At 39.2% G+C, this 24,337-nt stretch overlaps 1 protein-coding gene across 1 annotated transcript in view; it reads left to right on the forward strand.

The window, feature by feature from the left end:
* The window catches only part of LOC117750877 (receptor tyrosine-protein kinase erbB-4-like), a 268,118-nt gene that overhangs the window by 232,738 nt on the left and 11,043 nt on the right, over nucleotides 1-24,337 (forward strand). The window contains exons 21-22 of the mRNA XM_034562299.1: nucleotides 20,915-21,070; nucleotides 23,162-23,237. Of these exons, the coding sequence (XP_034418190.1) occupies nucleotides 20,915-21,070; nucleotides 23,162-23,237 (232 nt within the window). The remainder of the gene's footprint in view (nucleotides 1-20,914; nucleotides 21,071-23,161; nucleotides 23,238-24,337) is intronic.

Consider the following 24,337-nt stretch of genomic DNA (forward strand, 5'->3'; position numbering starts at 1 on the left):
GGTGATCATCGCATCTGGGTGATGCTGGCACATGTGCGTTAGTATGTTGGACCAGTCCCTATTTACATATTAACATAGCCAGTGGAGCAACGCCGATACACCGTCCTTGACTCTCTCTCTCTCTTGTTGTTGAGGTCCTCCAGCTCAAGAATTTAATTTGTGTGAAGGACCCACATGCCAATGATCTGTCATGTGGACAAGTTTACATGCCGGGCCTCGCTGCATTGGTCCTCACAAGCGGGAGGTTATTGCGACGCAATTTCCCCCGAGGGCTTCCTAGGAGGTTGATGTACAGGACAACGATGAGATACGGTCTTCATTATCATCAGCAGACGAGGCCGGTGTCTCAGCGTGGATGACCGGAGGCAGCGGAGGAATGTATGTGGCTGCGACAGGGACTTTGACGCCATCAATCTCAAACTCCAGGTTTGCTCTCACATCAAAGAGTCTGATATTATCCCACCGCTGCTGGCCATGCTCGGTGGCTCCTGAACACGGCACTCTTCGTGGTCCCCTTTCCAAGGCATTCAAAGCAGGCACCGTAATCTGTCCTGGCAATGAGGCCGGGAACTGACGCGGTTCTTTAAGCAGCAACTCCATCCATGGTGCTCGGCAGTCACTGGAAATTCACTGTTCGCGAGACATAAAACAATGTCGAGCAGTGATGTGCGCTGCCTTATAAACTGTGAGGGTGTGTGGCTTAGAACTGCTGCTGCTTTGTGGCAAAACAATTGAAAACAAGTTAAGCTATCTGAAGAGGATCCCCACTGGCCATCTCTCATCTGGCCTGGCAACGACTCGGAATTCCCTAGAAAGAGCTGAAGAAGTAGTCAGTAGAGAAAAGGGCATCTGGGCTACCTGGCTCAGACTGCTGCCACCATGACCCAGACCTTATATATCTCAAACCTTTGTCACCCGGAATGGCCTCTGTATGCAAAAGCACAAACCTCGAGGCAGCAGACAGATAAATAGTCACGGAAAGTATACACAAAGAATATTAAGCCTTCACTGACTCATAGTTGCCATGCTGTCAATCAAAAGCACACACAAACAAGCCAAGAGGAATGCATTCTCTCTCTGTAACTCTCGCTCACTCACACACATATAACAGTGACGCAGTTTTAACTGTGTCTGGCTGAGTCGAGGTGGATGAGACCAGGTGGGCCAGTGGGGGAAATGGATGAGTGCGGGCAGCCCACACAATGAATGAGACTCGCAGCTCAGGGAGACAGGTGTCCACGAATGAGTGATTGACAGACGCACGCACACACACACACACACTTGCACACATGTAAATGACGGCAGGTAGATATCCAAATCTGGCAAACACAAAAAAAAGTATCACGTAATTTCATTGGATTATGCACACACGTATCGTTGTGTGATGCCCTCAAACAAACAAAAGCCACCACAGACACACAGCCGTATGTTTGACATCTCAGGTATTATCAATATTTGTTCCCTTTTTTTTTTACTATTTACTTCTCATAAACTTTTCTCAAAAACACACGGTCGCACTCAAACACCGTGCTGGAGATATGTATCTTTATCCACTGCTTTGTGTCAAGCCCTTGCCCTATTGTTCCTTCTATCATTAGTAACTACATAACAGGTGTGTGTGTGTGTGTTTGGTATCACTTTAGTAGCCTAGAGGTTGTAAACATGGGCTCTCTCCCAACAAGTCAATTTAAATTACATTTCTTTTTTCAATGTGGGTTCCAGCCAAGAGACTGTCAAAGCATAGAAGAAAGGTTTGTACACTATACAAACAATGAACTACTTTGCACTGTTGTAATTGTTATTGATTAAGTATCATTGTAATGATGAGGTTAAAATCAAGTCTGCATTTAAATGCGGCATCAAGCTGAATGGAGCAGCTATTGAAGGCCATAAAAGCATATGGTTATGTTTTTACATTTCAGTTCATCGGTATAAAAAGGCAAACATTTGGGGTACAGCAATACATACAGTGCCACCTCAAAGTTCAACTCACACCATGGCCTTCAACTCTTTGACCCCTCAGCTATCATTAGTTGTTCCTTAACTTGCTTGATTCAATACTAATTCGAGCAATACAAGTTGCTCAATTTCAGCTAATGTTTTTCACATACCATTTTGAGCTTTTTAAAAACATTTTTTTTTCTTCTTTTAAGATGTTTTGTAGCTATTTGTGGGTTTGGCCATGGAGGATGATATTAATGGTATTATTATTAATGCTCTGGGGTGCCAGTTGTCATTAATTGAACAAATGTTTTTAGAAAATTTCAATTTTATATTTGAAGTCCAAAGAATGTAGTTTGGTCATTTTCACCCAGTTATTGCTATTTAGTTTTTTTAAAAACAATACAAGTTTTACAGATTTATAATCATCAAAAGTGTTTGGAATGGCATGTGAATTAATTGCACTGCAAGACATTATCTTTATTGAAACTGCTCAGCAGATTGACAAGCCCACTATTGTGTCATCATTGATTATTATATATGAAAGGCATTTACATAAGAAAGGGTTTGAATCCCTGGGCATGGTTGGAAATTTGGGTGGCAGCTTATGTATTCATGTATGCTGTCATACTGTATTTACGGTAATGTAAATATGCACCTCTATCTAGGTAGTTTACAGTCAGAGTTGTAGTGTGTGTGTCTGTTCGGGCTGCCGGTGTTAATGCTGGTGGATGGCTCGCCATTTCTTAGCCATGCAGGCGGAAGGCCAATGCTGCGACAGCTTGGACCCACTTCACTTTCAATTAGTCGCCTGCCACTGTAGATGCCTGCTCACCAGCCTATCTGGAACTGACTCAAACCCTGTGTGTGTGTGTGTGTGTGTGTGTGTGTGTGTGTGTGTGTGTGTGTGTGTGTGTGTGTGTGTGTGTGTGTGTGTGTGTGTGTGTGTGTGTGTGTGTGTGTGTGTGTGTGTATGTGTTTGGCATCACTTTAGTAGCCTAGAGGCTGTGACTTACGGACCTACTTATGTATTGGTCACATACGAGTTATTGTACACAAAGAATGTTTTTTACAGGTAAAAAGCACTCCATAGTCATTAAGCCCCACAACTATCTGATGGATTCCCAACAGTGCTGAGAGTCCCATTGTTCGTTTTAATTTATAAAAGTAACACTTTTTTGATCATGTGGTCAATTTTCCAAACACAATCCGTATTCCCTGCCAGTCTACAACCATACATTCCCACTGTTGGGTGATTATATTTAATATAGTAAGTAAAAGTTATATTAAGTTTATATGAATGTTATGTTTCACGTTATTGAGGCATCTACGTTTTTTAAACCCTTCAATCCTTTGAAATATGGAGTCTATCATCATGGACATAAGTTTATGTGAAAACATTGTAAGAATTATATCGTAATTTCTTCATTGATTGCCAGACGTTCGTCAATTTGTTTACTATGTCACGGTTACTGTGTAAGACCATTAGGCAATTTAGTGCCTCTTGTTTTTGTAATTGAAATACTCTTGAACCTATGACCTTGACTTGAAATATGGTGTGTCTACTATAACCTTTTTTTGACTGAACACATATCAGCAGGTGCTAGATCAAGCCCCAGGTGTGTTAAGTGCACTTTCCGAATCATCCATTATGTTTCAGGGAAATCTTTGGGTGTTTTAATAATGCATTTACCAAGACAAGAGAGGGTAACTATGAGGGAAAAGGCAATCAAAGTCAAGTACAACCAACATGCCGTAAAAATTTTTAATGATCTCAACCTCTCCATATTCTGGTTCACTGCAATTAGCAATAAAATTCTCAATGGATTTGTGATGTAGCTGCTCTCACGTAGGTCAAGATATACGGTCATGCATAAGGACATGCACCATCTGGGGTCGGACTCAGAGGGCATCGTAATGTGTGTGCGTTCTCTATGCTTTTTTTTCTTTTCTTTTACAATGATGCAACCAAGAAGCATATACAAACCAAAGTTTGGGAGTCAAATATAAGATACACAAATTATTCTGTGTGTCTGTGACTGTGTGTTCGTTATCCTTAACTTTGAATGGAAGTAGCCATTGTTAAGCAATGTTTTTTTTCTAGCATTGAGATACAGTATTGATCATATATGCATCCCTGCCTTTTCATAATGATGACGTCACTGGCATCTGTTTGTTCAGTTGTTTTATTCACATTATAATGGCAACATATTAATTCTGTAGCACCATGATGAAAAACATAACTTATTCACCGACTCTCATGCTAATACAGATCGTATCTCAACGGGACTTTGCTAGACCAACCTCGAATAGTGCCATTTTATGAAACCAAATTGTTTATTATTTCACTTTCCCTGTCCTTACCCAGAGCTGCACCCATGTGCCAGTGGAACCTGATTGTGCAGATTCATATCCAAACCCATCAGAAGAGCCAAAACTGCATATTGTGAAAGCTCACCTAAGACGCCCTGTGGAATTGTCACAGCTCAAGGTTGTTTTGGAGTGTCATCACTGTCATCTGAACATTGAGGCAAATGGAACAAAACTATAGAAAACCTTTCCCACTCATTTTGTCTTGATCAGGGCACAGAGTTAGGCATTGTTGCAGCTGTTATCATGGCCGAGACAGGATCCTTCCGTTACAATATGGCCTTTGTTAAAACCCGTCGACGACATGCAGACACGTCTCATGCTCCCTTCAGCATTCTGGGTTGGCTGTAAAGACCTCACACACTCACACTCTTGCCCCCACACACATGCACTGCATCATATCCCAGAGCTCCGAAGAGGAAGCCATACAATAGCGGCTGCCAAGTCGCGGACTCTCCAAGGCTTACCACACATTCACCTGCAAACACACACACGCACACACACACAGACAATGAAAAGTACCTGCGTGCACGTAGACAAGAGTCCGCAACAGTTTTCAATGCAGACCACAAATTGCAAACCTACATTTGCACATAGAGTACTCACACACCTCTTGGACTGATGAGAGATACTGTTATTACCGAAAATACAAGAGACAAAGCTAACTCAGAAGGAGTAAACACTGTCTGAGAGGAGAGAGAGACGTGATGGGAAGGAAATACATTCAAGAACTTGAGGAGTTATATTTATATTTCTTGAATCTTCCTTTCACCATGCAGGCTGAGGCATTATTTTATTCAAGATCCGATCTGTAAACCAGCACTAGGAGCAAACACACAGAATTAAGAGTCACAAAAAAAAAAAGTCTATGTTTTGGTAAATCCGCCTTAATTCTAAAAACATATTTTTTCACTTGCATTTAGTGTTGCAGTGGTGGCTTAGGATGAATTGCGGGTCGTCAACCAATCGTTCAAAATGTTCGACCCCAGCCACATGTCCCTGGGAAAGATACTGAACCCCAAACAGCCTTCATGGCCAGACAACTAACCATTACGTGTGAGTGATAAAGGTTTTATATACACGCTTCAACGCATTAACATAGAAGCAAACCCCTATTTGTAATGTAACCATATATCGTGGAGTAATGGAGTCACTCTCCCTCTGTGTGTGTTGTAGTCTCAGCTTCTCTGACCTCTCTTAAATTAGTCCGGCCGGCATCATGTACCTCTGAGTAGATGTTAGTACCTGTGAGAAAGTGTAGCGAGCATTCTCATGCTGCACTAATATGGCTTACAGGTGTTGAGGGTGTCTCTCCCAACGGTGTCATCATGGAAGCATAGCGCCCACCCTCACCCTGCTGTTGTTCGCGCTGTTGTTCGCGCTGTTAGTGCGCCGGCTCAGCTGTCTCCATGTTCAGGAGCTGTATGGAGGCCCTAGATCTGCTCTGAATTTTGAATTGAGCACTTTAATTCTAAGCAAATTGTGAAGGTCTTTGGAAAAAAGTGCCCTGTAAATATTTGGTACTTAGCCATGCAGATGGTTTGGGTTTAATTGGTCTAGGTTTTTAGATATTTTTTTCTGAGATTTTCGTCTATTTTGAACTTCCAACGGAAGGAAAAACTCAATATGAAAACTACTGACACTTGATAAGCTATTACATTTTCATCATTTGCATTTCAACTTGTATGGTCTCTCCACCACATATCAGCCTTGCTGATGTTGGCACAGCTCCTAGCCCTAGCTTGAATAATTTGTATTCTTCTGAATGTTTCCATATTTTGTTGTTTCTCGGGCTAATGTGCTGTGGATTTTCAAAACGTTAGTTAACGTTACTCTCACTACTGTTCACCTGTCCTGCACATGAGCACACACCAACTGACGCCACCTGTCGCTGCGTGGATCGGTCTGAGACACTTTTCTTTATTTACCATTTACAGAGCCTGGGCTGTTTATGAACACCAGATATCTGGAAGGTATGCTGTCTAACAACAACACTATTTGGGTATATTTGTATATTTTTATTATCTTAAAATGACATGAACAAACACACTTGGATACACACACAGTGCATCACTTCGTGGAACTCCTACTCCATTGCCGAGCTGCCAGCCTCGCAACAGATCAATCATAGATCACAGCTAATGTCTTCCATTACAGCACCCTGTGATTGCCCTGCTATTATCACACTAATTATGATTATCATCATTATTATCATTTCTCTATTACAGTTCATTACTCCAGACCCGAAAGAGTATAGTATAATGGTCTGAGTGGCAATTATCCCATTTATCGATTGGTGAGAAGATGCAAGCCTTGTTGCATGCTTTTTTGTCTTCTGACAGCAGCCGTCTCAGTGCTGACCAGGCGAACAGGCCAGTCCACTACGCAGGTCTGATCTATTGGCAAAGCCATAAAACATTAAGAACAGATTTAATTAAGTACCGGTACTGTAAAACCTTGCTTTCAATTTAAGTTATGGTAATTGAAAAAGAAAATACATTGTTGCTACAAATCCATTAAAAACAAAATGAAAGAAAGCCAGGCCTCGCTTTTGTGTTCAAGAGTTTAACAAAAAGGCCTGAAGAAAAATAATTTTACTGCAAGGAAGATTGCCTCAGTCTTCGTTCAAAAAGCATCCTTTTATGTTTTCATACAAACATACAGGCAGATTGTTGTACAATCTGTACCAACACACATGATAGTACCCCAGCTAAACAACAATCTGCGAACAGATTTGTTATTTTCAGAAAATCAATAATGTATGCTTTTCTATTCCAAAACATGAGTTTGGTAGTGCTCACATTACGGTACACCGCATATTTACATGAAAGACTTTTCTTCACTCAGATTTCTGTCCGCCTAAAAAGGCAATAACCTGTTTCACTCTGAACCTGAAATATTACAGTTAATTGCTAGTATTAAGCATGTACATAATAACTCAATCCTGTATCCTTCAAAATGACATTTGTATATGCCTAAACTGTATTCTTAATTACGTTTCGAGGGAAATTTTTTGTCTTGATACTTAAATCAATGTCATTAATTGGCCACCCAGGACACAATCTCCTGGGTGAAAGTCCTGTATTTGTTCAATCTATCCATACTACTAGAAGGTTGAACTTTGATACGTGATACGTCAAAAACATAAAAGGGTTAAAAAAAAATTTCCTTTGAAAAGTAACAGTTTATTTACCTTGTATGCAAATGTGATTTTGTAAGAGACCAGGCTAAACAGCTACCAGGCAGTGTCCTTTTTTAAAAAAATAAAGAAGTGTACACACTTTGAGGCCCTTCTTGTGGGCAAGATTGCAAATCAAATCGAACACAATTGATATTTACTCGAGAGGTGTCTCAGCAGTGTGTTTCAACACACTCACCCAAACAACCTGAGGCAAAGTCCACACACTTCCTGACTGGAGAGCACCAACAAACCGGGCTGGCCACTCTCGGACCAATCAGGCGGATGGCTGACGAGATAGGAAGTCCCTTCTCTGAAATGTGAAGGAATTTGAATAAATGTATTCTTTAAATAGCTTCTGTCTCTCACAGTCATCCACCTTAGTCAGCGACTGACTCATAACGTTGTTTGTCGCATGCCAGACACTCAAGCTGTAGGAATGTGATTAAGGACAGAAAGAACGTCACATTACGCTGCCGCTGGCAGAACAACATTTATCTACAGAAATGCCAAGTTTTCCTGAATCAAGACAAATGTTCTTGGGGTTTGATTGACAACCATGCATTTTAGGAGATTATGCAATAAGCTTTGAAATAGTTTCATAAGGGAAAGGGTCAACAACTTCTCCCATCTCACACGATTCCATTTGGTTGAACTAAATGTGAAACTGTGCTTTGTGAACACTATACTTTAGTACATTTACATAACAGTGATCTGGCATAACGAACAATGAATAATCTTATGTTTGTAAGCAGGATGTAACTCAGCTAACACAACACTCTCAGTGACATCTTATTTTAATTCAGATCTCAACATAAACGTGAACATTTTCAACCCAAAACTCAAAACTTTTTTTCATGGAAACTTTCCCTCCTCTTTCCCACCCTATTGTTACCTTGTCAGGGTGGATTTTAAGTACAGCTCCCACCGAGCACTAGTGTTGCTAGATAACTATGACATACACAAACACAGATTATACCTGCGATCCCACTGACAACTAAACAACCAACAAACGACTAACCAGCAAGCCATTAAATAAAGATTATCATGATGGTCCCAGTCCACATGGCAGGAAAGAAAAGATAGGACATCTCAAAACACATTTCCTGTTGGGCAATACCACAGCTGATTGCATACAAAACAGCTTCTCTCCTTGAAAGGTTGGTTCAATTGATTCCATTATTTGTGTTTATGCTCACTCTGGCTAATGTGTGTACGTGTGTGTGTGTGTGTGTGTGTGTGTGTGTGTGTGTGTGTGTGTGTGTGTGTGTGTGTGTGTGTGTGTGTGTGTGTGTGTGTGTGTGTGCGTGTGTGATCGATTTAACTTATTTGATTGTTTAAAAAGTAAACATGAAAAATAATCGCAGTGGAGAAAAACACAATACAGCCTGAAGGCTTATTTCCGTTCAGGTATTCTAGTTCAACACTAACAAACTACAAGATACAAAACACACACACACAACAAGGGCAGAAAGTACAATCAACATATAAATAGCAGGTAGCTGCGTCAACATGCTCTTATTGTCTTGATCATTGAAAGTTGTTAATGAAAAACCATGTTAAATTAAATTGAATATGCTATAAATTACTTTGCAACAAGTTATTGCCACATTGTGAAATACACAGTTTCCTAATTGTGGTCAGGTTATTCTACTTTTCTGCTCCACTATAGAGGAATGTGTTTTTGTCTATTGAGCTATTGACTTGAAAAGGTATGAAGTCTATTTGTATCTATTACTGTCTCATTAACATGACTTCAGTGGCAGGGTATGTTTGTTTAAGTTGTGTGTCGGCTTTGTACTTTAATTCTGCATCAATAAGTGCATCATATTTTATGTACAAAGTTCAGATTTTCATTAAAATTCATTCTTATACGATCCGTACACCAATTGTATGTCGGGCAAACTATGTCTTATTACAAAGTATTTTAACGAACAAAAAAAACTTCCATATGACGATGTCCAATCAATCCTTTACCTGATTATGTCAACTACATGCAAAGTCCTGGACATAAATTGGAAGGTTTACAGACAAGGGTTTCATATTTCTTAGCTTACCTTTCAAAGGAGACCAAATATATGCAAATAATACTTATGGTTGAGGAGCAATCCCTGATTAATTTTGAGTATATTATTTTTATTTTTGTGCGAGGGATGGGAACAGTATTACATCAGTTATAGTGGGGAGTGGGGGGTTTTGGGCGGCACTTTAAAAATATCTAAATGAAACAGTTATGTTTGTATCTGTTAGCACCTCTGGTCTCATTGCAAGTGTGAAGCACACAACAATACACGCACACACAAGCATATGACCAAATTGTGCAACATCAATCTAATAAACGCATGGCTTATTACATGCAAATAAGATACACTTTGCTCACTTATTTAAATTATTTTCCTATTGCATACACACAAATGGTTACACATGCCCATTAGTGTGCAAACATTGTATATTAGCGTTTCAACACATTAATTAACAAACTCATTTCATCGAGCGATTTGAACACCTTTCAAAAATACGAAAGAAATCAGTTTAATACATTTTATTTGATGCCTGTATTATTAAGATGCACATTAGAGGAAAGACATTTCTATTTGCAAATTACAGGCTACTGTAATTGAAAAAGATATAGACGAACTGGGTGTATGCCGATAATCGGACCATGTAGCTGTAGCTCTTTGGCTGCGGATGGAGGCTGACCAGTATATTCCACCACGGCACTTTAAGTATGATGTTTTTCTGCTGTGTGTACTCATTGGCAATAACAGCAAGAGAGACAGACTGAACAAGAGAAAGAGCAAGACGGAGAGGGATTTCAGCAAATTACACCAATGCCAAGTACATTAACATATCCATCTGGTGTCTCATTCTGCCTCCACTCCTACTCACCCCATTGGCCCCTGATTCCCCCATCACTGGGCTTGAATGGGCCCTTCCAGGACAAGGTCATGTTGTTGGCATGTGTTATGAATCTGCCACCTGAACCCAAAGGTGCCTGTGGGGGCCTGTGCCTCTGTAGTGGGAAACTGATAGGAAACGAGGCTGAATCGCCAAGTCTGGGTCACACATACACACTGACTAACACCTTTATGTGTTCCTCGCTTTAGTTCTCTCTCTCTCTCTCTCTCTCTCTGTGTGTTTTGTCCCTACATTACAGTACTATCAGCCATCCTTCACTTAGCAACAATAATTTGATGTGTTTGTATTGTTAACTCGCATTCACCCATGTTAGTGTGTTTCCCTCAGGAATTGGCAGTCTCATAGTCAGATTCTAAGTGGGTCAGCGATGACCAAGTGTGCGACACTTTGCAATGTGGCCCATAACTTATATCTATGAGACAGAGAGAAACAAGCACACAGACAGATGGCATGACTGGAGAACGAATAGCCATCCTGTGGACATATTGCAGTATTGGAATACGTTTGAGAGCAAGAAAAGGAGATACACCAAAAGCGAAATAAAGGATGTTGTACAATTTATTGAGTTAACCCTCCAAACCTTACTGCTCAAATAAGTCCACGCCATGTAGTGGTTTATCATTATAATAGAGAGCAAAAATCAAGCCGTAAATTGAAATCACACCAGTGGAAAATTCAGGCCAATGATACCTTCAAGCAGATGCTTTGTAACCTATATCTCTTAGTTCATCATGTTGACCACATGATAGTGTTTTGTCAACCTGGAGAGTGTGGGAGTTGTATTTAATTAAAGCACATGGTAAAAGTGCACATGGTAAAAGTGCACATAGTATAGCGATGTGTTATGCATGATATTTGGTTAGCATTGCCATGAAAACAAGCCCCCAACATGTAATTGAGAGGATTTCTTTAAGGTTGCTGGATGACACTGCTCGTCTGTTTGTCGCTGTGCATGACCTTTGAACCCGCTGCTCCACATCCTGCATCTCTTTGTGATATGAAAGAGAAAATTACCCTCGCTGTTTTTGATGCGGGGACTTCAATGCAATGCAGAGACAGCAAAAGAAGAACAATTTGAGTTGATTCAGTTAACAATGCGAAAGATGGATGTTTCTGCTGAGTGTTTGTTATTCTTTGCCCTCACCATATGTAAACCTGCTCTTTTGTTGCTCGGTGTCCCTTCATGTTTTGGTCTTAAATGTGCTACTCAGCCTTTCCCCAACCTCACCTAAACCCCTCACGACCCCATCAGACCATAGATGTTATTAATATGCTGGCAGCCCTGTGCCAATGTGTATGACCCTGTCTCATACACCATACATCCTCTACACACAGACACCACTACACACTTCCATAGTGTAAAACTACAAAATATAGACAGGTGCAGCCGTTAAGGTTTCTTTGTTGAGTCCAACTTTCACTGGAAAACTCATTTTTGTTTCATCCGAATTTTGCTCAATACAAATTGTTCACCCAAACATGAAAACTGTAATAAATCTGTTCCTCTAATTGTCAGCCAAAACAATATAATAATATCCCTAAAGCACAAAGAAAGTTTTCGAGCATTGTTTCCTTTCATCTCTCTGATAGTAAAGGAAAGTAAAGTGTTTAATGTGTTCAAAAAGTGTAAAAGCTACATGTTACATAACATTCTATCCTAAAGCAGCTGTAGATGAATCTGCTTTTATTTGCATTGCTGTACCTTTGTTCTTTATTTATCTCTCTGCCTGAGCATTTCACCCTGTCTCTCCTTCTGTGGGTGGTGAGGTCAAAGGATACTCTTCATGCATTCATTCATAAGAGCAAGCTGGATGAAGGGCTTTAAAACTATAAGCTTAACTCTTAGCTTATTTTCAAATGAAAGGGCTATTGATGTGTTCCTCTCGTTTATTGCCAGGTTTTGTTTTTGTTTATTTATTTCATTAAAACAATCAAGTACGGACAGAGGCGCTGAGAGGCAAGGTGAAAAGAATGTGCTACATTATTTCTACTTATTAAATTCTTAATGTATACAACAGAGAATAAATGCCCTTTTTCCAAAGATCAAAATGCATCCGTCCATAAATGATAATAGGCTCGAGATAATATGTATTTTATTCGCAAAGTAATTGTTAGAGGTCTGGATATAATATTTTTTAGAACTCGAAAGAGAGGTTATTGTGGTTCTTTGTGGATTGTTGATGGGATTTGTTTTTTGTTGATCCCTCAGTCCCTCATGTTTTATAATTTCTCATTGCCCATCCTGCCTCCACAAGTAAAAGTAAACACATGAACCATCTATTCACATTCATGAGCTGAACTTAGATTACTTTCTGACTTGATTATTCCGCTGGAAGCGGACAATATGAATTCTATGACTGCAGAATTGTTAACTAAAACATCAACTGCTGTGACCCAGCGGGGTCATTCCCTGCTCAGCTGCCACAGTGACAGTTACAGGAAAGAGAAAGAGGTTGAATCCCATTTAGAGTGATGGCCACTTGACAGCCCTTCAGCAAAAACACAACTCCCCTTCTCCCTCAGAATCATTTCCTCATCTCCAATCTAGAATATCAATGTCATGAAATAAAATAAGCTCTTCAAGCACCTCAGGTCATTTGATGTTTTTTCACAAATCATGTAGCTGTTGTTCATGATTACTCCAGGATCGTAGCAGCAGTCTTCTGTGACCTCTAAGCGATGGTCGCCGGTAACAGCCTCTGGCCTCTGCAACACTGAATTAAAACTAAGCTATCCTGTGAATCGACTTCTAACACCGGTGAAGGGGCATGGGAGAGTTATGAGCCATAGTTATTAATCTTTTGTTTTAACCAGAGAATCTTGTTTCAAGCCTCTATGCTGTTGAATTATCCCTGAGCAGGCTCTGCTAGTAAAGCTGATGCCTGAACTGACTTTAAAGATGTCCAAAGAAATCCAACAAAGAGCAATAGATTTTCACACACACTATGCTTTTCACACACGGATCTTTCAACCACAAGTCAGAGAAAATGAAAACTAAAAAAACTATAGCCTCTTGTATAGTAACGTCTTTGACTGCTTGTTTTTGTATTCGTATGCAGTCAAAGATGTTACTATGCATCTAACTGGGAAGAGGTCATGTGAGCTGTCAATCACTGATCACTGTATGTTGATTGTGGTCTGGGAAGTAGGGAAGACATTGGCGAGCTGAGATAAAATGACAATGAACAAGGTTATAAGTGTGACATTTCTTCTCATTTTGTTTTCCGGGTGTGAAAATGCACTTGAAAGAGTCATTATGTGTCAATATGTGTGAAGTAGCATGTCATTTCACAGGAAACATTTATTTGAACCTGGGTGCTTAAAAAGATCATGAAATACTGCACAACACTAAATATACAGTATTAAACCAGTATTAGTTGTAGAGGTTATATCTGAGAGAGTTCAGCAATTGATTTTTTTCGCTGGTTTTGATAAATTAAACTTCATACTTTAAAGCTCATAAGAGCCCTCGTTTGGAGGGATATGAGACAAATTTGAACTACATTTTATGCAAGATAATAGCCTGAGAATTGACTGTTTTATACTAATAATGTATAATGTTTGCTCCCAGAATAATTTCTCCCAGTAAAATGTGGCATTTGGCATTCACACATTGTGAATTGGACAAAATTGCAATCTTTCACTAAATAATATCAAGATTGGTTAGTTTTGTGTTGATGTGTGTGTGTGTGTGTGTGTGTGTGTGTGTGTGTATGTGTTTGTGTGTGTGTACACTTGTATATCTATCTTTGTGAGGACCAATTTGAGTTTCATTTTGGCCAGTCCTCACTTCTCTCAAAGACCTGTTTGAGAGTCAGATTAGAATTTAAGCTCAGGTTAGGGTAAAGGGTTTGGCATGTAGTTATGATGGTTAAGGGGAGGGTCCTTACATATACAGCGTTGCTGTGTGTCTGTTTGCGTGTGTCTGTGTCTGTGTGTGCGTAATTCTACACACATTTCAGAACCCATCATATTTGTATACCAATTTTCTATGTATGCAAAGAACACAGAACACAGCACTGTTTAATAAACTCTTGTAAAGTGTTTTGTTTAATCAGCACAATAATAGTTTTGCCAAGTTGTTATTAATTCAAAGTGATGATTGCACACTGATAAACCCTCCTCTTCGCTGTAGGTACGGCAGTGGATTCTGCATTCAGAATTCTTTAGAGAGAATAAATGTATAAAGACAAGGTTTCCTCTCATACACTGCTAACACAGTTTGAGGACAGACAAATTGATCATATTCAAGCGCCCCCCTAATGTCATTTTCTAAATGAATTCTGACACGGAAGCTCAAAATGAAATGAAAGCCGACTGCTTCCATCAGTATTGTGTTAGCGTCGACTCCCTTCCCCCCTCAGTTCCTCCTCCACATTCGTCCGATTTGTTCCACCTCATCCCTTCAACAGTGATTCACCTTCTCCCATGCCCACTGTGATCTTTTTATATTCAAAGCATACATTAAACATGTGCAATGTCAAGCAGATGCTGCACTGGTGGCACAAACCTAGAATACAACTGCAATGTTATTATTCACAATATTATAACACAAAATAGGCAGTCACTAAACACTCTGTGTCCTCCAGAATTTCTAGCATCCCAATTAAAATGAGCGAAAGAGGCTTTACTATAAAGACATAATCAGCACAGAGTCATGCACTCTTTCAGTATACACAATCGAATTACTCTCATTCATCGTAATAAAATGTTGTCCAGAGTCTGCTGTCGAGCACTTGGAAACGAGATGTACTGTATCTCACAACAACTGACTGAAAGTAAAAATGAAAGTCAATTTCACTGTGATTTGGTGTAGCTTTTGGTAATTTATTGTATTGCATATTGCTTGGAGAGCAGCCTTCTGAGGGGGAACTCATAGGAGCTTGAGCCACATCATACAAAGGCCAAGCTCCACCACAGCATCCAGTGACTTGTTTTGCTGTTAGAATTGCTTTATAATATGTGTACCTGCAAATACCTGTTATGTTTGTAAGCTGCTAAATAAACAGTTAAGAGGCCCCATTATGTTTTCATTTTAACCATGGATTACAAATAATGAAAATAAATATGAATGACATCAAATAGTGCTGTCGCCATATTAAATTACATATCTGTCAAACCAATCACATAATGCCACACCCACACACTTCACCACACCTGAACAAATGGCAATTTTTGACATATATGATTTGCTAATGGTGAGGAAGAAGTTAAAAGTCAAGGTGACAAATAGTAGTAATTGGTTATGGTATGGTGGCATGCTGTGAGATCCAGGAGTAAATTTCTTCTTGTGTCACTATGAGCACAAATCTACCGTAAGGGGCCGACTTTCCAACACAGGAGGCGGATCACCTAACGAAAGAAAGAGAACACACAAGAGCTTTATAGAGCCTCTGTAGTCAATCTCATTAGAAGTGTTTCCTCATGAATAACATTGAATAAGGATGAATCACTTGATTATAGTAACCTGTGTGTGTGTGTGTGTGTGTGTGTGTGTGTGTGTGCGTTGACAGCTTCTTCTGTGTGTGAGTGTGTGTGTGCATATATATTTTCTGGGACAGTCATAATTTCCCTGATTGGTGAGAGAGTGGTTAAGCATCTAGCATACAGACTTGTACACTGCTTGGGGCCCCTTTTAATCTCCCCTTCTTTTTGTTGAAGTCCGAATTCCTTCACCACTAATAATAACCCTGCTTGTACTCTTCACATTCAAAAGAACAACAATAGGCTATCCGAAACATGGATAGCAAAGATTGTGCTGAGTTGTTGAATTTACATAGTCAATTCTGCCTAAACAGTCCTAGGACCACCTCACGAACAGATAATCCAAATTTAATCTAAAATATATATACATTTTATTTAAGGGAATGAGAAAGATACATTATTTGTAGTGCCAAATGTTATGTCTTGTATATTATTATTATTATTTTTTGAAGTTTTTTTTTATGGCTACATGCAAAAGTAACAAAAAAGAAAAATATGATTTGTTTGTGACAAAAGAGCCTTGGACCTATGTTAGTACACCAACTGGTAACAATTGTATTTGCATGAAATTCTGTGGGATTCAGAGTTTTGACATTTCTGCTGCTAGCATGGAGGTTCTTTCCTCGGCTTGCTTATATGTAAAATCTCCATGTGCAGGGTTTAGGGCACGGGCCTGATCCCGACTGATTGGAGAGCAGCCCGTGTCTGGAGTTGCGATCATAACAAAGTCTGTCTCAAGCCCATGGATTTTCTCTGGTGCCAGGCTTACCAGGAAATACAACTTCCACAACTGGCATCTCCTTGGCTGTCACATCGAGGTTTCCTACAATGACAAACGTCTGGCAGTGAGTTGTTCTCTTCATGTCCACATGGGAGGGCAGTAAATGAAAGCAACCGAGTAGAAAAAGAAAAAAAGTTTGTTCCTTGCGCACGTCTGCAGCCACTTCCCACTCTGCACACTTCCATCACCTCCCCCTCTCAATCTCATTGTGCTGGCAAATTAAAATTCACGGGTTGCCAAGCCATCCATTCTCTCTCCTCTGCTTAATTGTCTCGAAAATTGAGGAGATTACCGAGTGCGATTTATGTACAAATAAGAATCTGTCAGAAACCTGGCAGTGTATACCAGGACATAACAGGACACAATAAACTGAATTGAATTGACACACACACACACACTGATGATTTGGATACTATTGGCAATGAACTCAGATTCCGACCTTTATCCTTTTCAATTCTACCCTTTCTGTGTATATTACACTGAGCAACACATGCTTGCAAGAGCTGGACAAAACACACAGAGAAGAATAAAAATCAAAATGTTGATGCTGATCATCATCCTCTTTGTCTACATTACTGTTTCTTTGACCAACATGCTCCCTGAACTTTTAATATAAAAGGTACAACCAGCACAACCAGCACCATTGTTAGTGCCAACAATATCGGCGTCAGCTATTTTCTAAGAAGATCCCCCACTTTGAATATCATCAGCCGAATGAATGGATATCAGCTTCTCAGATGTTGGTTAGCTACGACTTCTCGTAGGTACAGAAGGCTGTTATCATGGATACACATGGTCGATCACCGATACGAATACAAGACAATGTCAATCTCTAGTGGCAGTAATAATTATAACAGGAGCAAAGGAGGACGTCTGATGACATGAAGAGCAACAAAGTCCACATGGGGTGGTGGTCTTGGGCGAAAGGATTCTCACCTGGGAGAATCAAGTCCGGTGTGAAACTAAAAGGTGACTGTGGTGGCTGGGGGCGTGGTTAGGCTCAGCTGCGGAGGGGTGTGGGGGAGTGGCTCAGGGAAAAGGCCTAATTGGCCTCAGCTGCAGGGGATCAGGTGATTGATTAGTGTCTCTTCCCTATTGAGGTGGATAGGGATGGAGGCACGAGAGAGGAGAGCAGAGGCACAGTCTGCAGTATAATAAAGGACATTACAGAATGTACACTGAGTGTGCTCATCCTTTGGTGCTGGAGGGGAGAAACCCGCATGTGACAGCCAGGAGCTTGTTACAGTGACGTACTTTTGTTCCGTAACGTCCGTACGTCACTAGTGCCAAGTTATGTAGGTTAACTAACAAGCGTATTTATTCAAACAAAAAACATAATATTTTTCTAAACCTTACCAAGTAGTTATTGTTGCCTAAACGTAAAGATGTGTTTTCTCATTCCACAAAAGGAAGTTTCACTTTCACAAAGTAGTGGGGCGATTTTTTAATGACAACCACTTATGACACCCACTCATAACCTAAATAATAGGTGAGGAGTTTAGGAATCAGCTGCTCCGAAGTCTTTAGCAGTAGAGGTCATAAACCATGAATTTGCTACATTTAGATTGTGGTTGTTTCGGTTAGGCATTTAATAAGCAAAAATGTGCACAAGTCATAGTGTACATTTATCACCAAACACCCACTCGTTGTTGGAACATATATTTTTTATTCATTTAAATGAAGCTGCCAGAAGTTCATGAATCTAGTATCAGTTTAACATATTTTCAAGTTGGCAACAATGGTTCACAGCTGAGCTAACATTTGGCACACAAGAGCTTATTGAGCTTGAGGCCAGTGATAAAATCCTCCAAGCAAACATAAACTGCAGTTAATGTCGATCATACTGTGTGCTATCTGTGAGAGAGGGCCATGTTCCCTCATCCCGCAAACCATTGGTGGCACTTTTAGTTTAAAACGTGGGGATCTGGAACTGTCTCTAATTACTAACATTATTGCTTTATGTGGAATAGTTTGGTTAGTATTATATAACAAAGAAGGACAAATACATCCTTACCTTTTTAATTGAGCTTCCTCATTTCATCTATGAATCTATCAATGTCATTACATTAACTGAGGAACGGATGACCAAAGGTTATATATGGTAACCCTAGGTCTGTAGGCACAGAAGGACTCTACTGGACTATTTGGGTAATACTATCCTCCTGTCACAATCAGGATGTGTCTACCCGAATATGTGCTCACATATATAAGGCAGTACACACTGCTGCCTGCTATCCTGCACCCTCTTCAGCAAGCAGCATCGCAGCAACCGGCATTGCCTTCGCTTAGAACTAAGACACTTAGAATCTGGACAACTGTCACTGTGATGTGGCTTCCTGAGATGTCTTAACTCTTGTATGCATTGACATATTTAAATGTAGGGAGAGTGAATCACGTTCAGTCGTATAAATGAAATATCCCAATTACACAGCACCCTATTGTATATTTTCAAACATCAAACCAGATTAGCATATTATTTTGTTATTATTCTCAGATCTACAGTAAAGACACTTAATGAATAGCAAAACTGTATTGACTTGTTGACTCCAAATCATATTCAGGAAAGTAAATTGCAATGAAATTGTGGATTCATGAAAGTAATTCCATGATTAATAAAAATCTTGTCAATAGATCATAATTGTATCAAGTAGGGGGTATGTTTGTGTCTTTGAGTGTAAGGGATTATGGATATGTAATGTAGGGCATAAACATCCAGTGAGAAAAAGTAGATATTCAACAAGACACAAAAGGCCTTTGCTTGTATTGATTGTTAGTGTGTGTGTGTGTGTGTGTGTGTGTGAGAGAAAATATTTAATTGTTTAATTTAGGTGGTGTCACTTTTTTTCCTTATTTTCTACCAACTCAATATGTATGATCTTTTCTTAGTTCTTCCTCTGTCAACTTCTGTCCACTCTCGCCATCACAGACACACAAACACACACAAACACACACGTACACACACACGCACATTCACAGGTGTATCTACATTCGAGTTACAGGTCCGTGTGGTTTTGTGTGTAAATCTGCAGGTGTGTGCTGAAACCACATGTTCTCTCCTGGGAGGGAGCCAAATGAGGCAGTGTGATTATAGCCTTACCAATGTAATCTCACCTCTTAGACTGTCACTACTCAAGCCCACCTCTATCTACCCTTCCTCCTCTCTCCCCCTCCATCTACTCCTGCTTTCATTCCAGCCACTCCAGCTAAATCCAATTTGTTATAGTTTCAAATAAGGCCATGTATTTCTGTGCTCTTGCCACTTCAAACAAAGTGGCTTCTATTATTGCCCGTCCAATTTGAAAGTTTAAAGTTTTTTTCCAGATCTCTTTTTCCCTTCAGGTCCCATCCTTCTTTCTCCTCAGGTCCACACTTGCATTGACGTACAATACTCAGTGTAGACTCTAGATGTGGGGCACAAGATGCAGCAGCTGAAAAGCATTTACACAATTATACAGAGATGTTCTTTTGTAGCTTGTAGAGGATATTATTGACATTTTATGTCTGACCAAACTATTGTATAGGCTGACACAAGGCTGACAGAGAGATTGCGGCTGCAAATAGAATATACTTTTTTAATTAGTACATTTCATTTTAATTTAAGTCTTTTTCAAGTGTGTGTAAATTCAATGTCTCAATTGAAGTCCATGTTTAAAGCTCCAAGAGGATTTTAGGGCGCTCTATACTCTAAAGATCCCCAAGAAATGAATTGGGATTTATCAAATGGAAACTTGGTCGGAACATCAAATAATGTCAGACAATTGTTTTTGCCTGTTTGATGCAGATAATCAATATCAATTAAGGTACAGTCAGCAAGACAGTTTACATATGTGGTCTCTAATTGTTCAGTAAATGTATTGAATTAAATGTTTAACTCCAACATGCTTCTCACTCCTATAGGTTTATTTTCTTTATTGAAAACCTGATTCTGGGTTGATGATGCTTTTATTGCATTGTCAAAATCTGGCAATACTGAGGACTTTTCCACACTCTAGTTGTTGATTAATGGAAATTAAAACCATAAAAATATCAATGTGGTGATAATGGTGATGACACAAATAATTATAGAAATGCTCATGGCGTCTTGATGATGGAAGTGATGATGAAGACAGATGGTGATGTTGAACACGAGCCAGACTTGCATGTGTGTGCTTTCTGCATACCAGTGCACACTCATGCCTGCAGATAGGTGTATTTTATGTAAATGAAATCAATATAAAATAATTGCTGTGTGTGTGTTGCAGGGCATGATGTATCTTGAGGAGCGTAGGCTGGTCCACAGGGATCTGGCCGCCCGAAATGTCCTGGTCAAATCTCCCAACCACATCAAGATTACCGACTTTGGTCTGGCTCGGCTGCTGGATGTTAATGAGAAGGAGTATAATGCTGATGGAGGAAAGGTAAATCCTGTCATCACTTGTCGTTTACACTGTCAAACAAATAATTCCACAATTTAAAAAAGATACTTGTATGTCTACATTTGACACCTTACTGTGCAAGACTATATCAAATAATTATAACTATTTTTAAGTGGCAAAATGCATTATTTGTTTATATGGATATATTTTTAAAAAACTCAGAGACATAGTTTGACATATTGGGGAATACACTTTCTTTTTTGAGTGGATAAGAAGTCAGTTGATTCAGAAGCTACGCTGAATAAAAAAATTTAAATAATAATTAGCTGTACATCAGGCTTGACATAAACATTGCTTTCCTTTCTTTGTAAAACGAAATGTAACAAATAAATACATATAGATACGCAATTTAAACAGGAATTCAAATTCCAGTATATAATGTACATAGTAAACAAACATAGAATTGACTTGAAAATGTCGGCCCCATGTTCACCGTTATCCGATCCAGCTATGTGAGTCAGTAGCACCCCCAGTATCTGATTTTTGTATTGGTATTGGTGCATCAATAAATATCATAAATGACAAATTTGCCTGAGCGGGCTTTACAACCTGTACAGCATACAGTACATTTGTGTCCTTTTCAACCCTTACTTTGTACAGTTTCTTGGTAAAAATTGTTTAATTTCAAAATATTTGAATTAATTATGTAGTAGGAATAGCAATGTATCACGTAGAAATTGTAATATGTGTAGCAGTACTGTTAGTATTATTAAGTGGCTGGTATACTCTATTGTACTAATACTGCAGTACCTTTAGAGCCTGCAATGAGTGACCTTGTTCACTGGTTTTATTATCTTTTGTTTGAGATACAATGAATTATTATTTTGGTGCATAACATTGACATGTTGTACAAGACAACAGCAGACATTAATATTAATTAGGTTTTTATATCCTGAGGGAAGAGCTTAGCCCATCACAAGGAACAGTTTTAGTGAAGTCATTGAGATTCTTTTCTGCTCTATTGGACCGTTTTATTTAGTTTTGGGGAATGGAGATCTCAAAACTCTATAAATGTAGCAAACAAACACGTCTTTGAAGGTTAAGTACTCAGGCTACTGGCATCTTTTGTGTTTTTTTGTGTTGTGTTTTCATTTCTTCTCAGCAAATCCTATCTTTTCTCTCTTAGTGAGTGTGTTCTCTCAATTTCTGAGCATGACTCATTGATTTCACTTCACATTTTGTAATACTTTACCTGACAACCCTGCCCTCCCACTGCTTGCTCTCGGATTCCTGCACAAACTGTAACTTAAACTATTATAGTAGCATGCTGCTGCAGTCACAAACCACATACAAAGGCTGGTGTTGGATTGGTTGGAGACACTTCCTAGTACCATATAGAAACCAATTCTTACTGGAATATGCGGAGGCTATTTTTACTTTTTAATTTAAGTGTAAATTGCTCCACTAACCACTGTATGGTCCCCTCTAGCACACCGACAGGAGGCTGTTGCAGCTATTATTATAAAAGAAAAAAGTATGATCGGTTTGCTGGTATATATATTTACTGTCCTTTTATTTAAAAAGTGGTAAAGAACCCAATATTAAAAAGCTGGTTACACCCAGTGGATGAACCAGATTAAAGCGTAACCAGATTACAGCATAACCACCCAAAAGGAATGATATATATATAAAGTTTAAGCAAAAGCAAAGAAAATCCAAGTGCACGCAAGAGGACAGGGTTTTGAGGGAAAGCATTACAAAATCTAAAAAGTGTAATCAATTATTCATGCTGTCAAATTGAAAAAAAGGAAAAAGACCGGAAAAAAGCTCCATACTCTCATCCTCCTTTCTGGTGTTACTTCTTTGTTAGGTTATGGCAACAAAAGTACATGGTTAGGTTTAAGAAAGAACATATTATGGTTTGGGTTGAAATAAGTATATTTTTTGGTCAAACATGGTTTACATAGTCAATTCTGCCTAAACAGTCCTAGCACCACCTCACGAACAGATAATCCAAATTTAATCTAAAATATATATACATTTTATTTAAGGGAATGAGAAAGATACATTATTTGTAGTGCCAAATGTTGCGTCTTGTATATTATACTAACATGCTATGCTTCTACCTGGCAGATGCCCATCAAATGGATGGCACTGGAGTGTATCCATTACAGGAAGTTTACTCATCAGAGTGATGTTTGGAGTTACGGTAAGGCACATTTTTTATTTTCTTTAAGGAACCTACATTCGGTAAACAAACCATTAGAGACACAATATTTTCATATAAGAGACAGATCGAATATATTTCTTTAGTCATTTTCATTTTAAAGTGACAATAAAATACATTATGTTCAAGAAACATATATAAAAGTTATTAATTATTATGGTTGCTTTAATTGTGTGCGTTATGGTCATTTACATTTTAGTTTTTTAGATTATTTATTGGAGGGTCAGAATTAAGGAGACCCTTCACTGAGATTAGCCACCACATGGGTCCACTGAGCCAATCATCTAGAGACGGAGAGGCACAATGGTTGAACCAGAAACCACAAAAACAAACGCAAGACGTATTAGTAATAGGCAGAAGTATGGAAAACACATTAAAAAATAAGATATCAGAAATGCAGTAGATTATGGATGCAAGTTAAACTTGTGAGGCATATGCGGTGCATTACGTGTACAATAAACTCCGGGCTGCTTCCTCGACAGGCAGGTCATTTATAGAGCTAAAGCAGCTGCAGCGGGTTTTGCCATTATGGCACAGTGGACAAGTGAAGAGTGTGGATTTCTTACATGTGGCAAACTGTAAAATGCAGACTGGATGATCTATTCCTTTAAATCCTTGTAAATCTCGAGACCAACCTCCTCTATTATCTTTCAGTCTTGAGATTTGTATTGCTTTATAAAAAAATAAAAAATTCCACTTCAAGTTACCAATGACTCTTAAAGTCATTGAACAATGATTAAAAATAAAATGCAAGATGGGTCGTATCAAAGAGAATAATGTGTGTTTGATTAAAAGTATCGGTAATGGTTTAGTGCACATGTCCCCAGTGGTCCTCTATGACCGGGGGCTATTATACTCCTATCTTATGGGGTGCATTCACTCTGCTTACCACTCATTAGCTCATTAACACAAGCATGATTAAGGCTGAAGAGTTGTGAAAGTTCAGATTGACTGATGACTTTCAAGACTCTGATGAGTTCCTCTCCTCAACTCATCTGCTGTCCTCGGTTGACTTGTGTTCTCTTATCTTGTCCTCTCTTCTTTCCCCTTTGTTTTGTTGCTTCCTCATTTCGTCTCTCCTG

Source organism: Cyclopterus lumpus, chromosome 21 (genome assembly GCF_009769545.1).
Source record: "Cyclopterus lumpus isolate fCycLum1 chromosome 21, fCycLum1.pri, whole genome shotgun sequence".
Classification (NCBI taxonomy): domain Eukaryota; kingdom Metazoa; phylum Chordata; class Actinopteri; order Perciformes; family Cyclopteridae; genus Cyclopterus; species Cyclopterus lumpus.